General features: G+C 42.8%; 1 protein-coding gene across 5 annotated transcripts in view; it reads right to left on the bottom strand.

Annotated features, from left to right (window-relative positions):
- Window positions 1-17,759, bottom strand: part of ST6GALNAC5 (ST6 N-acetylgalactosaminide alpha-2,6-sialyltransferase 5) — a 188,935-nt gene extending 171,176 nt beyond the window's left edge. For all 5 annotated transcript variants that reach the window (XM_063624088.1, XM_063624087.1, XM_063624089.1 and 2 more), the window contains exons 1-2: window positions 17,544-17,759; window positions 16,495-16,731 (exon numbers count right to left, since the gene is read on the bottom strand). In XM_063624088.1, coding sequence (XP_063480158.1) covers window positions 16,495-16,731; window positions 17,544-17,558 — 252 coding nt within the window. In that variant the 5' untranslated portion in view covers window positions 17,559-17,759. The remainder of the gene's footprint in view (window positions 1-16,494; window positions 16,732-17,543) is intronic.
- Window positions 17,760-18,516: the final 757 nt, after the last annotated feature.

Genomic DNA, 18,516 nt, shown 5'->3' with positions numbered 1-18,516 from the left:
ATACCCTGTTCTCCATGACATCTTTCTCTTTTACGTCTGAACTTTTGGATTAAAAGCCCATCACATTTCAAACTGAGCCCCAAATCGTACACAGTTGCTACTGAGAGTAATGAGCATAATTCTTCCAGGGATTAGTGATGGTGGGGGCTTCAGTCAGTGTGGCTGGGATTTGGTAGTGGGGAATACACACAAGTTCCTACTGTCCTCTTTCCCTTTTCCGTGTTCTGGAATACAAGTGGCACGTTATCACTTCCTGCACTCTGATTGTTCAAAAATTGTACAAGTGGAATAAAAATAAAATAAACCATCTTTATGATTTTCAGTACAGAGCAGAGACAGATACCACTTCAGGTAATGAGAGACAACTTGGCTATATCCCTGACAGCATCCTGGTAGGTGCAACATTGCCATATAACTCCAAATATATGCCCCATAAAACTGGAGTTCATTCAGATGTATACATTTGTGTTCCCAATCAAATGGTTTTGAATGAATTAGGAACCAGGCTCCTTTTGACAAATTTTACATTACTTTATGGCCAATTTCCTTCTGATGCAAGTGAAATGGAAACTTTACTTTCCTTAGAAGTTGTTAACAAACTTAAGTGACTTAAAAGAATGATAACTGCTCTCTCTATAGCTATATGGGAAATGAAAGGAGAGAAAACCATTCTCTAACCTATACTTCCAACAGATCTATACCTAGTAAAATGTATTATGTAACAATCTCTCTGACAAGATTATTCTAGAATAAAGTTTGCCCCCTTTCCCTGTGGCACTTTTACATACTAAAGTCTCTGCCAGCGCACTTACTCTACTCCCCACTGGCTGGCTCTCCTGCAGGTGGAGAGTTTAATTCCTGTTGTCACCAGTATGCATTATGGCGTCTCGACAAACAGCTTGCTTCAGCCCTAACCATAACACTACTGTTTTGCTCAAGTCAGTATGTGGCATTCAGATGCACAGCAAGGTTCAAAATTAGAGGAAGTTGAAGTGCCATCTGGGATCATCCTCAGCTCTCTTTATCAGCTATTGTGAGGCAATCTTGAACCACAAACCTTCTGTTGGAGAAGCTGCATTCAGACTGTCTGCACAGACACAGGAGGGTGGCCAATCATAGAAACTTAGGGCAGGCAGAAACCTGAGGTCTCTTCATCATCCTCTGGCTGTGCCACTTACTCAAACCAAGCAACAGTCTGCTAATTGGTCCCTCTTCCTACAACCTATGGCTACCTTAACCCATGCCACACTGAAGCCAGGGTGATCCACTGGCACACATATCTGATGGAGTTACTCCTCTAATTTACCTTTTAAAGACTTCCACAATGCTTTCAGGATAAAATCCAAACTCCACAGCATATAATACTTCTCCAAATCTGCACTGAAATTTTATGTGTGTTTCTGCCTCTCCCAACAGATGTTAAGTTTCATGGAGTTGGGGATCACATCTTATTCATTGTTCATTGCTTCCTGGGTCCTGAACACAATGCTAGGCATATGGTAGAAACACAATATTATTTAATAAATGAGGGAATGAATGAATATAGTTTAACTTCCTCTTCTATAAACTGGATCAAGCCTAGAAGTTATGACATTCCAAAGAGCTCACAACAAATAAATAGCCTGGGCCTGAATGCCTCAAATATGGGCATCACTGTATCTCCACATCTGGTCAGCTGTTCTGGAAAGGTCAGATGTTGCTCTGTATTCAAAGGGGAAACAGAAATTAAAGATGTGTATGTCAGATACCTAAAGCCCTTCTGCCCTTATCATTTCTGTCTATTCCTATAATTAATATTCTATTAGCCAGACTTGGTCAAATCCCTTCATACTACATATAATTAAAATAGAACTTTGCCTACCCAACATTCAACAAATATTTATTTAGCTTTCATATGTCTGAGATACAGTTTTCAATTCTGTGGATACCAAAATAAGTTATGTTCTTAGCCTCAAAAAGGTAAAACCTATTCAGGGAGACTTGCATGTGGAAAAATAATTGCAATATTGTGTGATTAGAAGCATGTGTAAGATACAGAGAGTATTTTAGCACTTACCAAGGTGTGGTAATTATAACATTTATTTCCTCCACTGATTTTCCTGTGGATAGGGACAAGGTCCTTTATCTTGTTTCCTCCCTTGTGCTTGCCACATGGTAGTTACTCAGCCAATATGTGATTGACTGACTGATGTGTGGCTGACATAAGAGAACGTTGGGTCTACTCTGCACAGATATTGTATCTGGGAAAACTTTAGAAAGGAGGTGCTGAAGGAAAAGCAGACAAGAACAAAACAGCAAGGTGTGCGCAGTGCCTGGGTGCATGGCGCCTAGGCTGAGGGCAGCGGTGGGGGTAGGGTTGGAGAATTAGGCCAGCAAGATCCTGTTGGGCCTTGCAAGCCTTCCTGAGGGTCTGAACTTGATCTTGTAGGCAATGGGAAGCCATAGGAAACACGCAAGGAACATGAAAAGATCTGTATGCTGGAAATGCAATCAGGCTTGCAGTTCAGTCGATGGAGATGTCTCATATGTGCAATTAATTTCCAGAATGTGCTTTCTTATTGAAAAATTATTTGACACTGCATTTCAGTCTGCCAGAGAATACTCAGACTCTGTGCATTTCCCAGGAATTCTACAGACACCTCCTTAGCCGTTAAGAGTGAATATACTAAAAAAGTTTCCTTTTCATGAGCTGTAGCAATGATCAGGGTTAATTTTCCCTATGATAGGTAAAATGGTTTCTTATTTGCCTAAAGTAATTCCATCCTAGAGTAAGTATTACATCTCAGAATTTAGGGGGAGGCAATGATATTTGCAGAATGGTAGTTCTTCAAACACTTGGTTAACTAAATCTCCTGATGATGTTTCCTTCTCCAGTGTGGAGAAGGTAATTCAGCTAAATGAGTGCTCTGGTCAGAAAATTTTTTGCAAATAATTAAGCATGACACTCCTTTTGGCTTGGTTTATGTTTTAAAGGCAAAAATCTACTCTGGTTTGAAAATTGTTTCAATTAATTAGTACCATGCATTATATGGGGTCTCTGAAACACCCATTGCAAAGTTGGCGGTTGGTGGAAGACTCTTTTTAACTATCCAGAGGCACATTCTCACATTCATTTCAGAATAATAAGATGTTTAAATATTTATTCCTTTTCAATAACTGGGTAGGCCTAGGCTCTTCATTTTAATAAATTCTGTCCAAATAATGTTGAGTCACTGCTCAGAAGATGTTGGCACTGAATTTCCCTTATGGTAATGATGTTCACATCAGAGACCGACATTTTACCCCAGCTCTGCCACTAACCCACGACCCTGGGCAAATCACACAACCACTCTGGAATTCCTTTTGATAATCCTTAAGTTTTCCTTCTAGCTCTGAAATCCTGAGTATGTTTTAAGAGATCTGATTAGTACAAGAAGATATAAATGAATTAGTTACAGACCTACAAATTGTGGCAGGAGGAATTGATATTTATGACTTGCAGCTATTCCTTTTCAGTAACTCCAAATGGTTAGAAACTCTTGAGGTAGGCTTATTTTAGAAGAAATACAAAATCTTTATGTAGATATTCTCATTCATTCAACAAGTACTTACTGAAGACTCATTATATGCCAGGCATTATGTTAAAGGCTGGGACTACAATGACAGAAAAAGAGAGAAAAAAAAATGCCTGGTTTCCAAGAGATGGTTGTCTAGTAGGGAAGGCAGATGATTTTAGACAAGAAATAACAATAAAGTGGAATAAGTATTCTCATGGGATCTCAGCTATGAAGACAAAACATACAGCTCAGATCAAACCTGGGCTATAAGTCAGGGAAGGTTTCACTGCAGATGGGCTGTCTATGCTGAGAATATGCATTCCTGTGATTTTTATTTGGAAAGATATATTGAATACAGCATGCAATAAAAATATTTATTTGTCCCAGGCCCAGACTAAGTGTTTAAGACTCAGAGCTTATGGAGAAGAATCTGAACACATCTCATAAATGCACATACCCCCCCGCCAAGTTTTACCAATCATTTGATCATAAATTCACTGACTCCCACGAGAGATCTTCCACTGGATCAAGTTCTGGGATATGGATGACAATATTATTTAAGAGATAATCACTCCTTGTCATTCTATACTTAAGACCCTATACAGCTGTCCAAAGAGTATACAGTAGGTGAATAAGAGGTTTTAAGGAATGACTTGTTGATTAATGATATGTTTTAATTTTTCAAAGTCCTTTCACATATTTAATCTTCCATAATCCTAGTATTTGCAAAGCAGAAATTGTACTGACACTTCACCCTAGAGGTTATGGAAATTCTCTTTTATAATAGGTATCATGTTTCTAAGACAGACCTGACTGCAAATATTCTGTCTTGTGGCCAACACAATTATATCTACATTCACCATAGCATGAGTGTGATAGTTAATGCTAAGTGTCAACTTGATTGGATTGAGGGATACAAAGTATTAATCCTGGGTGTGTGTGTGTGTGTGCCAAAAGGGATTAACATTTGAGTCAGTGGGCTGGGGAAGGCAGATCCACCCTTAATCTGATGGGCACAATCTAATCAGCTTCCAGTGAAGCTGGCAAGACCGGCCTAGCCTCTCAGCCTACATCTTTCTCCTGTGCTGGATGCTTTGGGCCCTCGAACACTGGACTCCAAGTTCTTCAGTTTTGAGACTCGGACTGTCTCTTTTTGTTCCTCAAGCTTGTGGACAGCCTATTGTGGAACCTGTGATTGTGCAAATTAATACTTAATAAACTCCCCTATATGTATATATATCCTATTAGTTCTCTCTCTCTAGAGAATGCTGACTGACACAGATTTTTGTAGCAGGAGTGGTTCTAGAGGAACAGAATATTAAGGATGGAGTTCTTTTGTTGGTTTTGGGGAATTTGGCTGCTTAATATGATTAGACTCCAAAATGCCAAGAACTCTACTTCTGATATTGTGGAAAACACTGATAGTCCTTGGTGTAAACTGTTTAGAGAGTTATGCAAAATAAATGCATTTGACACTCCTGATTCACCGCTCGTAAGAGGCAAGGAGTTTAGTGACTCTATACCTAATACTTTGACCATAGGTGGAGAACCAAAGAACATAATGAAGCTGGTTGGTTGTTCCTAAGTTCAGTGGACAAAGTGATGAAGGAAAATGATGAACTCAGGGATTCTCTCTCCTGGCTTCAGAAGCAGATACTGAGCCTCAAATCTGATAAGACTGCCCTGAGTGAGAGTCTTATCTCCCATAGAGAAAGAGCTAAAATTGTGGAAAACAGACACAAGTTCTTATCGTGTAAGTGGCTAACTTGCAACAAAAGGTGCATGCACAGCCTCACCCGGTGTCTACTGTTAAAGGCATTGATTGGAAAAGAATGGGACCCTGCAACTTGGAATGGGGATGTGTGGAGGACCCTAATGAGGCTGGGGATACTGAGTTTGTAAATTCTGATGGACCTTTTTTGCCAGAAGAAACAGCTTCCCCATCCCCAGTAGTGGCAACATCTCCTCCCTGACCCACACTGCCATAGCCTTTCCAATTCTGTCTGAGGACATAAACCCTGTGCTGCCTGAGGCAACAGTGATGGCCTCCCCGAGGCACTCGCCAGGCCAAATAATGTTGATTCTCCTCAGAAGCCACCCCAACACCCCTGTTTTCTTCTAGACCTATAACTAAAGTCCCAGTGGGCCCCTAGAGATGAGGTTGAGAGTGTGACCCAATAGGAGGTGTGCTACACTTGAAAAGAATGGTTTGAATTCTCTAATTTATATAAACAGCAATCTGGAGAACAGGCATAAGAATGCATATTAAGGGTATGGGACAATGGTGGAAGGAACATAGAGTTGGATCAGGCTGAATTTATTGATTTGGGCCCACTCTACTTTTAATACTGCAGCTCAGAGAGTTAAAAAAGGTTCTAATAGTTTATTTGCTTGGTTAGATGAAATATGAATTAAAAGATGACTGACTGTGAGTGAGCTGGAAATGCCTGATCTCCCCTGGTTTAATGCAGAGGAAGGGACCCAAAGGCTTAGGGAGATTGGGATGGTGGAGTGGATTAGTCACTTTAGACCTACTCATCCCAGCTGGGAGGTTCCAGAAGACATACCCTTGACCAATGCCTTGTGAAATCGATTTATGAGGGCAGCACTCGCGTTTTTGAAGAGTCCTATAATTGGTCTTCTCTGTATGTCAGATCTAACAGTGGGAACCAAGTCACTCAACTACAAAATGTAAATACAGTAGGAATAACTGGATCCTGAGGTGGCAGGGGCCAAGTGGTGGCACTCAACCGTCAAAGGCAAGGTGGGCATAGCTACCGTAATGGACAGCAGAGGCAAAGCAGCAATCAGAATAGCCTAACTCATGTAGAGCTCTGGCATTGGCTAATTAATCATGGTGTTCCCAGAAGTGAAATTGATAAGAAGCCTACTGCATTTCTACTTAATTTACACAAGCAGAAAACTTCGAAGTCAAATGGACAAAAGACACATTTGAATTGTAAAAACAGAAAATCCTGGCCCCTCAATCAATTTCCAGACTTGAGCCAGTTTATAGACCCAGAACGCCTTGAATGAAGGGGAGCCTGGATCCCCTTGAGGAAGGACCCTACTACATTACTGACAATTTATGCAGTGACTCTTTTTCCCATCTTTCTTCCTCCAGGAGATCTCCAGCCTTTTACCAGGTTACCTGTGCACTGGGGAAAGGGAAATGATCAGACATTTTGGGGACTACTGGACACTGGCTCTGAGTTGACATTGATTCCAGGGTACCCAAAATGTCGTTGTGGTCCTCCCATTAAAGTAGGTGCTTATGGAGGTCAGGTAATTTATGGAGTTTTAGCTCGGGTCTGACTTACAGTGGGTCTGGTGGGTCCCCAGACTCATCCTGTAGACATTTCCCCAGTGCTAGAATGCATAATTGGCATAGACATACTTAGTAACTGGCAGAACCCCTACACTGGCTCCCTGACTGGTAGGGTGAGGGCTATTATGGTGGGAAAGGCCAAATGGAAGCCATTAGAGATGGCTCTACCTAGAAATATGGTAAATCAAAAACAATATCACATCCCTGTAGGGATTGCAGAGATTAGTGCCACCATCAAAGACTGAAAGATGCAGGGGTGGTGAGTCCTACCACATCCCTGTTCAACTCTCCCATTTGGCCTGGGCAGAAGACAGATGGATCTTGGAGAATGACAGTGGATTATCATAAACTTAACCAAATGGTGACTCCAATTGCAGCTGCTGTACCAGATGTGGTTTCATTGCTTGAGCAAATTAACACATCTCCTCGTACCTGGTATGTAGCCATTGATTTGGCAAATGTTTTTTTCTCCATTCCTGTCCATAAGGCCCACTAGAAGCAATTTGCCTTTGGCTGGCAAGGCCAGCAATATACCTTTACTCTCCTGCCTCAGGGGTATATCAACTCTCTAGCTTTGTGTCATAATTTTATTCAGAGAGACCTTAATTGCTTTTCACTTCCACAAGATATCACACTGGTCCATTACATTGATGACATCATGCTGATTGGATCCAGTGAGCAAGAAGTAGCAAACACACTGGACTTATTGGTGAGACATTTGCATGCCACAGGATGGCAAATAAATCCAACTAAAATTCAGGGACCTTCTACCTCAGTAAAATTTCTAAGGGTCCGGTGGTGTGGGGCCTGTCAAGATATTCCTTCTAAGGTGAAAGATGAGTTGCTGCATTTGGCCCCTCCTACAACCAAGAAAGAGGCGCAATACCTACTGGGCCTATTTAGATTTCGGAGGCAACACATTCCTCATTTGGGTGTGTCACTCTGGCCCATTTATCAAGTGACCCGAAAGGCTGCCAGTTTTGAGTGGGGTCCAGAACAGGAGAAGGCTCTGCAACAGGCTCAGGCTGCTATGCAAGCTGCTTTGCCACTTCGGCCATATGATCCAGCAGATCCAATCATGCTTGAGGTGTCAGTGGCAGATAGGGATGCTGTTTGGAGCCTTTGGCAGACCCAAAAGGTGAATCACCAAAGAGGCCTCTAGGATTTTGGAGAAAGGCCCTGCCATCTTCTGCAGATAACTACCCTCCTTTTGCTGTTACTGGGCTTTGGTGGAAACTGAACATTTGGCTATGGGTCATCAAGTCACCATGCAAACTGAATTGCCTATCATGAACTGAGTGTTTTCTGGCCCATCCAGCCAAAAAGTGGGTCATGCACAGCAACATTCCATCATCAAATGGAAGTGGTATATATGTGATCGGCCTTGAGCAGGTCCTGAAGGCACAAGTGAGTTACATGAGGAAGTGGCTCAAATGCCCATGGTCTCCATTCTTGCCACCCTGCCTTCTCTCCCTCAGCCCACACAGATGGCCTCATGGGGAGTTCCCTATGATCAGTTGACAGAGACAAGAAGACTAAGGCCTGATTCACAGATGGTTCTGCACGGTTAGGCAGGCACCACCCGAAAGTGGACAGCTGCAGCACTACAGCCCTTTCTAGGACATCCCCGAAGGACAGCAGTGAAGGGAAATCTTCCCAGTGGGCAGAACGTCGAGCAGTGCACCTGGTCGTGCACTTTGCATGGAAGGAGAAATGGTCCGATGTGAGATTATATACTGATTCATGGGCTGTAGCCAGTGGTTTGGCTGGATGGTCAGGGACTTGGAAGAAGCATGATTGGAAAATTGGTGACAAATTTAAGGAAGAGGTATGTGGCTGGACCTATCTGAGGGGTCAAAAAATGTGAAGATATTTGTATCCCGTGTGAGTGTTCATATGGAGTGACTTCAGCAGAGCAGGATTTTAATAATGACCTATTCTGTGGACACCACTCAGCCTCTTTCCCCAGCCACCCCTGTCATTGCTCAATGGGCCCATGAACAAAATGGCCATGGTGGCAGGGATGGAGGTTACACATGGGCTCAGCAACATGGACTTCCACTTACCAAGGCTGACATGGCTATGGCCACTGCTGAGTGCCCAACTTGACAGCAGCAGAGACCAACACTGAGCCCGTGATATGACACAATTCCTTGGGGTGATTAGCCAACTACCTGGTGGCAGGTTGATTATATTGGACCTCTTCCATCATGGAAAAGGCAGAGGTTTGTCCTAACTGGAATAGACACTTACTTTGGATATGGGTTTGGTAATCCTCCACACAATGCTTCTGCCAAGACTACCTTCTGTGGACTCACTGAATGCCTTATGCACCATCACGATATTCCACACAGCATTGCCTCTGACCAAGGCACTCACTTTATGGCTAAAGTAGTGTGGCAGTGGGCTCATGCTCATGGAATTCACTGGTCTTACCATGTTCCCCATCATCCTGAAGCAGCTGGATTTATAGAACAGTGGACTGGCCTTTCGAAGTCACAATTACAATGCCAACTAGGTGACAATACTTTGCAGGGCTGAGGCAAAGTTCTCCAGAAGGCCATGGTGGCAGGGACGTATGCTCTGCATCATGTCCAATATATGGTACTGTTTCTCCCATAGCCAGGATGCACGGGTCCAGGAATCAAGAGGTGGAAACGGAAGCGGAACCACTCACCATCACCCCTAGTGATCCACTAGCAAAATTTTTGCTTCCTGTTCCTGCAACATTATGTTCTGCTGTCCTAGAGGTCTTAGCTCCAGAGAGAGGAACGCTGACACCTGGAGACACAACAATTATTCCATTAAACTGAAAGTTAGGATTGCCACTTGGACACCTTGGGTTCCTCCTACCTTTAAGTCAACAGGCTAAGAACGAAGTTACAGTGTTGGCTAGGGTGACTGACCCAGACTATCAAGATGAGATCAGTCCGCTACTCCACAACAGAGGTAAGGAAGAGTATGCATGGAATACAGGAGACCCATTAGGGTGTCCATTAGGTTATTACCATGCCCTGTGATTAAAGTCAATGGGAAATTACAACCGTCCAATCCAGGTAGGACTACAAATGACCCAGACCCTTCAGGAATGAAGGTTTGGATCACTCCACCAGGAAAAAAAAACCACAACCTGCTGAGGTGCTTGCTGAAGGCAAAGGGAATACAATGGGTAGTAGAAGAAAGTAGTCATCATTACTAGCTACTTGGGCAGCTGCAGAACCGAGGACTGTAATTGTCGTGAGTATTTCCTCCTTCTTCTGTTAAAAACATTTGTGCATGTATACACTTGTACTAAGAAAATACCTTAATTTTATTTCCTTTTCCTTTATCATGTGACATAAGAGGTATTGACTGTATATCAGCATTTAAGTATTGTTAACTTTTTGTAATAGTATTTGGGTTGGGGGTTGGTGCGTTTCCAGTTGTATGAAGGACAGTTGTATTATGCTAGGCATTATTATGATCTCATTATTGTCTTTATTTCAAGATTATGTATGATCTCAGGAGATGTGTATGAGTTCAAGTTGACAAGGGGTGGACTTGTGATGGTTAACACTGAGTGTCAACTCGATTGGATTGAGGGATACAAAGAATTAATCCTGGGTGTGTCTTCGTGGGTGTTGCCAAAAGGGATTAACATTTGAGTCAGTGGGCTGGGGAAGGCGGAGCCACCCTTAGTCTCATGAGCCCAATCTAATCAGCTTCCAGCGAATATAAAATAGGCAGAAAAACGTGAAAAGGTGAGATGGGCCTAGCCTCCCAGCCTACATCTTTCTCCCATGCTGGACGCTTCCTGCCCTTGAATATTGGACTTCAAATTCTTCAGTTGTGAGACTCAGACTGACTCTCCTTGCTCCTCAAGCTTGCAGACAGCCTATTGTGGGAAGATGTGATCTTGTAAGTTAATACTTAATAAACTCATTTATTAAGTTAATACTTAATAAACTCCCATATATATATTATCCTATTAGCTCTATCTCTTTAGAGAACCCTGACTATTACAATAAGTAAGAGATTTAGCTTGGTTAAGGTGGTCACCATATGTTACAGAGACATTTAAGAAGGTTTAACTTAATGAGTGCAGAAGACCCTATGTCATGCCAAAGGAAAAATCATAAAGAGACAATACTTTGAATTTAAAATCAATCCACTTTGAAGTTGCTTTGATATCCAATTTGTTCACTAATTATTCATTGGATATCCTGCACACACACATGAAGAGATATGAGGCTAATAAAGAGTGGAATATTAGTTTGAAAGCTTTACAAACTTCTAAGGTAATAATAGAATTTAACTTGTTTTATAGATGGAGAAAGATCACAGAAATTATCTCCTTTTTAGAGTCAGTGCCTTGATTTATTGCTTCCTGATTTCAAATTATTATTCAGTGCTTGCCTTATTATTGAACTTTTCTTGCTTCTTTGTCTTTTCTCTGCAACTATTAGATCAAAGGTTCTTTGAGGGTAGGGACTGTGTTCTTCTTCCAGAATGCCCAATTTTGAAACTATTAGGCCTTCAACAAGTATTTACCAAGGGCTATGATTAGTTCAAAAACCTAGAAATGAATTAGCTACAGAACTACACATTGTGATGATTAAAAACATTTCAAACAGTGTTTCTCAAAGTTTAATGTGTGCAATATTTAAAAAGGAAGCTTGTTAAACATGGATCCCTAAATCTCATTCCCAAAGATTCTTTTGTCTTTCCTCTTAAATCATTTCCTCTTCTTCCTCCCTGTTACTAGAATTACTTTTGTGGGCAGAACAAATTTAGGAAAAATGAGACATACTAGGGTCTTGAGACTGTACTGATGATTCTCGCAGAGAAAAAATTTGACATAGGTAAGTAGGTCTGTCCTTCTCTCCTCCACTTTCACTTCCTTCTTTCTTTCCATACATACTTATTGTGTACCCATTAAATTTTAGATACTGTTCTAGGTCCTGGGGTTAAACTGGTCAATGAGACGTACAAAGACATTGCTGTCACAGCACTTAGATTCTAGTTGGGGGAAGGGCAGAAAATAGACAAATAAACTTTAAGATTATTTCAGATATTGTTAAGTGTTATAAGGAAAATAAAACAGGCTAATATGACAGAGAATGACTGTTGAGGAGGGGGCTAGCTAAAGAATGTGGTCCACAAGAAGATGACATGTGACCTGATGACTGAATGACCAGAAGGAATCAACCATGCAAAAGACCTTGGGGAAGAGCTTTCCAGGAAGAGAAAAGAGCATGTGCAAAGGTCCTGAGGCAGAATGAATGTTCACAGATCAGCAGGAAAGCCAGCATGCCTGGAATTTAAGGGTGAGCTAGGTCAAACTCATCCGCCATACAGGAGGATAGTGGTATCTTGAAATTACCCCTGTGGGAAGCTGGAAAAATTACCCTGGCTGTCACAGATTTAAGGAAGGTTAAGTATTTTAACAAATGTTATAACAAACATTTATCCTGTTAAAAGCGACTACATTATTGCAACTCCTCGCCCATGAAATAGTGTTCTTTTTCTGATTTTGGGGGTTTGATGCTTTGTGGTAACAGGGTTTCATCATCATTGGCAGATTACATTTTATAATACCTGAGCACTGAAAATTAGCTCACTTTGAATTTCCTTGAGATTCAAATGATTTAGCATTCATTTCAGTCATTCATTCACAACTCAAATGTCATAAAATGTGGTCAAATAAATTATGTAAACTTGTATTTGATAATTTATATACTTTTCTAAAGGAGGAATATTCATCCCATAATTTCAAAATAAGTTGGATGGCATTTATCCAAATTCCGGTTTTAGATTACTGTTTTTCAATTATTGCACTGACTTGTCTTACCACTCCAACTGGACAGTTACCAGTTAATAGTAATAGTACCATTAACACTAAGCAATTTTGATTTGTCTGAATAACTGAGTGCCTAAAAATGGAAAGAACCAAGGACAAGTAAGTTACTGGTATGTGTAAAATGCATCCCTAGGGGCTACTTCTGAAGCAAAGAGATAGCTGGTCAGCTGTAGACCCCATTGATCACTGCCCTTTCATAAGCCATTTCAGTAAAGGGCAGCCTGGGTGGTAGTGGGCCTTCTGTGATAAGAGCCTGTCCTCTAGAAATGGGAATTAGCTCACAGTTTCATTTCACAGGGTCTACCAGATGGCAAATGACCTCGTCTACCCAGACGAGATCCAGACTGGAAACTGAACTGCATTCCATGTTCCCCTCCACTCTGCTATAAGACTTGGAGCTTTCCTCTGAGGATTTCTTGATTTAATGTGTGTGTGTGTGTGTGTGTGTGTGTTAGCTTGGTTATACATTAGGCTGCAGTTCTAAATGCAGAAGTTTCCCAAAGCCATGAAAATTGGCTTCTTCGGTTGTACCTAAGCAATGTTGTTATCATTGGCTTCCACAAATCGGGACCAAGAGAGTAGTGTTAGAATACAGATATGGTACCTGAAGAGACAGACATGTAACACGACGGAAATGAGCTGGTGGAACATTTGTGGGAAGAGGTCTGGGGAAAGGGATTGGGAAAGAAGAGAAAGACTCGAACAGAAAATGCCTTCATTATGACAAGAAACTCCATGTAGCCTTCATTTAGTGATACTGAAATTACAATTGCAGCTCACATAGTTAGTGAAAGAGGAAGTAGAGAATATGACCATGAAAAGTGATATTTTAAGCCTCAACACATGCCGCTCATCACTGACTTGACTTGCAGCATATATTTCAACAAAAGCACATAGCGATTTAATCTCAACAGTAATTCAGTCTGCAGCCATATGAGACAAGACCATCATTGCAGACAGGCTGTAATTTGTGAAATTCAGGTGCTGGGGATTAGGACCACCTGTTGAATTTAATCTTGGAACTGTTAATGTTAACAACATCATGTAACTGAGCATAAACACTACAAATTTATCAGTCTTTGGGGCCTCCAGCTATGGAGGTGTGAACATTTTCCTAAATAATATCTGTAACTCTCTCCAGACTCTGTAAATCAATGGCAGATAAAAAAAGAGTGTCGGAATTCTGATTCAATATGCAGCAGCATATGGCTTGGTGGTCATCACATCTAGCATATTCCATCATTTTCCTGAGGCCTGATATGAGGGTAAGAAAAAATAAGCAATCAAGTATCACCTGGCAATATAATAAGAATAGAAAAGCTTTCATTTCTTACCCTCCCCTGTCTTAATTGGAAAAAAATTCCTAGCAATATTCTAACAAATGTCTTCCACCTCTGCCTATGCAAGAATATAGGAAGATCTCAAATAAACCTAATTAAACAGCAACTTTTGGAGAGAACGTAAACAACATTTTACACATGCACCTTCATATGGCCATCTGTAAGGGAACTCTGCCCAATTTGCAGCCAGATAAATAGTAGCAGTAAAGAGAATCAGTTAATGCGTTCTGAGAAGTTTACATTTAGTTCAGTGGGACAACTGGGATAATGTCTAAACAGAAGACGGAGACTTTAAGATATGCCTTTGTTCCTTTGCTTGTGGTGACATGAACTCCCTCAAAACCTTTGGGTATAGAATTCTGTGAGATGTTGGTGTTCCACGAGATAATTTCACTGATATTCATAATTATCTCCAAAGACCTTCTTCTACTAGGAATTCCAATGACTTTCACACAATATTTATCATTCATATAGCACTTCACAATTTGTAAAACCCTTTTACTACATATCATTTCAATTTCCCATGTAGAGTATCAACATCCCACCCTCCAAATTGAAAAGGACTGTTCTTTGTTTCAATAAAATAAAGCTCTGATAAACAAAAATTGAAATCAAATATATTTGTGGTCAATAAACATTGTTTTGAACATAAGCGTTAGGGTATTATACTTTGCATTAAGCTCTCAATATTCTTAGCTGGTGTCTGTCCAGTAGAAGAACACAGGAAGAAAAGTATTAGAAATCTCTTCCCAAAAGTTGATCAAAACTTTCAGCAAATTTACCTTTTGATGCTGCCATTAATCAAAGCTTCACAAGTGTTAAATAGTAATTTCCACCAAACAATAGCCATGGAAATCCATGATCTCAGTATATCCATCATACACCAGTTACACATAAATGCCACAACCATCCACAGTCAGAAGCTAATGTCTAAACTTTCCTAGAACTCCAGCCCTTATCGGTTGCTTGCACATGCAGATACAAAGCATGTAATCAATCAACAACTAAGAGAGGAAACAAAAGCTGTAATTGTAAAATTGATAGCCTTCTGCTTTTGGATTTTAAGTCTACTAACACCCCCACCTCCCAACCCCTGCTCCTGCCACAACAATAAATAAATAAATAAATAAATAAATAAATAATCACTTCCTGATGAAATTGATTCCTCCTTTTTTGCTTCCCTGAATTTTTCCCATTGCAAAATTCCACTTTTTCAAAGAAGCTTTCCTTGATCTTTCCAAGGAAGTCATCGTTCTCATTTTTGCACCCCTACAGTACTGTTCATATCTAGCATTTATTATACATTTTTATCTATCGGTTTATCTATCTACACACATTTCATGGTATATTGTTCTGTCCTCAGGTATTTAAAGATCCGTAAGACTGGGTCCTGCCTTAAATTCTTTTATACCTTTCAAATCCTTAGCATTATGCATTAAACAGGTGTGTGGCAATACTTTGAATGCCACTTTTAAAAAGTTTGGCTTTTTCACGCATGGTTAGAGCGACCTTTTCACACAAAAGGAGCATCTACTGTATGTTACTTCGGTTCACAACCGTAAAATTTAGTAAAATAAAAAGAATAATTGGGAGATTTCAAGAAATCCTCTAGCTTTATAAAGCAGATAGAGAGTGGAATTGTGTTTTAGTAAAAACATATGAGCAGCTTCAAATAATGAGGGATGCATTTAAACTGTATCAAAATATCTTCAGAATCAGCAAAGTTGATTAGGATTCTCCCAGAGGCTTCACACACTGAAACCAGATATTTATTATTCCAGGGAAAGGAGGCCCAATTTTAAAAAATTCATCTTATTAATTATTAGCCACCCCATGTAGCAGCTTCCCGGAAGGCAGAGGAAGACAGGCTCACAATGATGAGCTTCAAACCAACAGAAGCTGAGTTTGTGCCTCAAGTCTCCCATGCCTGCCTGGGCACCGCTCCCCACGGCTGAGAGAATTCAGCCCAAAGCAATGCGCTGGAGAGATCAGAGGGGAACGTTGGATCCTGAGCAGTGGCCGCGGGCTGGCTGCGCTCACCCTGCGGTTCCGGGTCAGAGGAACGCTCAGGCTGGTACCCGCGCCATCCCCAGTTTCCTCCCACCAGGGAGCGACTCGGCAACCAAACCCGAGGGTTCAGGAACCGGACCTCCATCCGCAGCTGCAATTCTGGGGATCAGCGAGTTCTAGTTCCAGGGCCGATTTCTGCTGGGAAATTAGGCTTTGGGGTCCACTCACCTCACCCCTATTTTCTACAAAACTTTGTGTCTTTCTCCAAATAAGAATTCATACCAAGTTGGAACTAGCTCACCCTACCCCAGCGGGTCCACTCCCCTCCAGCCTCCGAACGGCACCTACTCACAGCGCCTCCCAGCCCCGGGAAAGGGGGAAGGCTCAGGTGTGCGGGATCCCCAGGCTGAGTGGCGAGCGGGCTGGCGGGCATGCTGTCACCTTGTGGTCCGCCACTCCGAGGTATCCGTCCAGTGGCCGCGGTCCCGCGGGGACCCCAGGGCGCGGCTGGGTGCTGCTCTCCGCCGCCGGCTGCGGCGAGCTGCCGGTGGCCGACGCCTGCTGCTGCTGTTGCTGCTGCTGCGGGGGCCTCTCCTTCTGGCCGCCGAGGCTGCTGTACACTAGCAACAAGCTGGTGCACATGGTGGTGAGCGCTAAACACACTGCCAGACCATGGCGCTGCGGGCGGGCGGGAGAGAGAAGAGGAGAGCGGCTGAGCGCAGGCACCGGAGGAGCGCGCCCAGCGGGGACACCTGCGCGGTGGTCACTCTAGTGGGGGAGATTTGGGGCGGGGGGCGGCCTGGGCCCCAGCCCCGCCGCACGCAGCTGGGACAGAGAAAGCACCGTCCCCACGCGTACCGCAAGGGTTGCTCCGGGCGCGTCGCTGCTTTCGGCCGCCGCCGCCCAGATCTCTCGGTAGAGGGCAGGTGGTGGACGGCCCCGGGCTGAGGGAGGGAGCGCGTCGGGGCCGAGGACAGGGGTGGGTTTGCACTTTGGGGAAGGGTCCGTCTGCCGCAGCCACCCCAGCCAAGCTTCTGGAATCTTGAGTCCTTCACACCCCTCCTTTCCTGGGGCCCTGGATCCTTGCGATCCTTGCAAGTTTGAAATCTAAGAAAACGAAGAAAGTCTGCAAAGGTTCCCTCCTCCCCGTCCCTCTTAGTTTTTGGCAGGCTGTTGCTTTTGGGCACCGCCATCCCTGGAGCAATCTGCCCACTCCTCCATCGCTCCTGCAGCTCTCCGCCACCCCCTCGGACCTCTAGCCGGAGATCTAGGAGGCGAGGCAACCCGAGTTCCCATCCTGGCTCTGGGATTCCGATCCAGGCAGAGCTGGAGAATCGGGACGGAACGCGGAGGGGGTAAAAGTTGTCCCTTTGTAACAGGCGACCTCGCGGCCCAGGGTTAGGCGTCCCGGAGTCTCCCCGGTGCGTCCCGCGGACCGTGAGCCCGGGGATCCCCCTCTTTGCCCAGTGGAGTTGCCACAACTGACTCACCATCAGGGTCTTCATTTTGGGCACCTCTTTTGTGCAGAATCCTCAGGCTCGCGCGTCCGGGGCCACTTTTTCCTGGAGGGTTTCCATGATGCGTAATGGGGCGGAGGCGGCTCTGATTTTTGCCCAGCAGCCGGCCGCGGCAGATCGCGCGCGGGAGCCGCGGGACCCAGGAAGCGCGGCTGTTGCAGAGATTAGAGACAGAATTAAAACTGAACCGGACCCTCGTAGTCTCTCAGCGATCTACACAACTGCCGCCTGCCGCCGCCTGCTGGGTCCTAAAGACCTCTGCATCCCCTTCCCCGCCCCCAAATAATAATCTTTGCAGTAGTGAAATTTCTGGGGAGAGAGAGTTAACCGAGCCAGTGTACCCACTTCTTGGTCCGCGGGCTTATTTATCTTTGAAGAAGTCATCAAGTAATAAAGAAGGAGAACCTGATTGGATTCTGAACGTGATAGCCATTTGAAAATTTGCAAACTAAATTTTCTGTTTTGCGATGTTGATAAAAACAAGTCAACCTCCCAAATGTCAATAACTCTATTTATAGCGTTTGCATTTATGTACGTAGCATACAGAAATATATAATGAAATTATTTTTCTTAAAAAATTATTTATTATTCCGTTTTTCAATTGCTCACTTTCTTACTTTCTCTTCCCTCTTAATTTTACTTTATCAGATGCGGTTATTCTCATGCAATCTTTAGATCACAAAATTTCGTTTCAATTATTTCATTTATTATTTTCATTAAATATTACAATTTATATTTCTGCCTGACCTTTGAGGTTCCTAGTGTTCATCTAAATGATCTTAAAGTTTTAAAAACATTCAGCACGTCACAGCTACATGATTAACTTGAACTGTAGATTCTTCCTAATTTGGATGAAGAATTTCTGTCTGCTAGAGATAAAACTGCATATGGCTTATTTCATAATCCGAAGGTCTTTGGTGCCTTCTGTTGGTCTGCTGCACCGACG

Source organism: Symphalangus syndactylus, chromosome 12, assembly GCF_028878055.3.
Source record: "Symphalangus syndactylus isolate Jambi chromosome 12, NHGRI_mSymSyn1-v2.1_pri, whole genome shotgun sequence".
Lineage (NCBI taxonomy): Eukaryota > Metazoa > Chordata > Mammalia > Primates > Hylobatidae > Symphalangus > Symphalangus syndactylus.
This window is presented reverse-complemented; position numbering and strand designations above follow the sequence as displayed.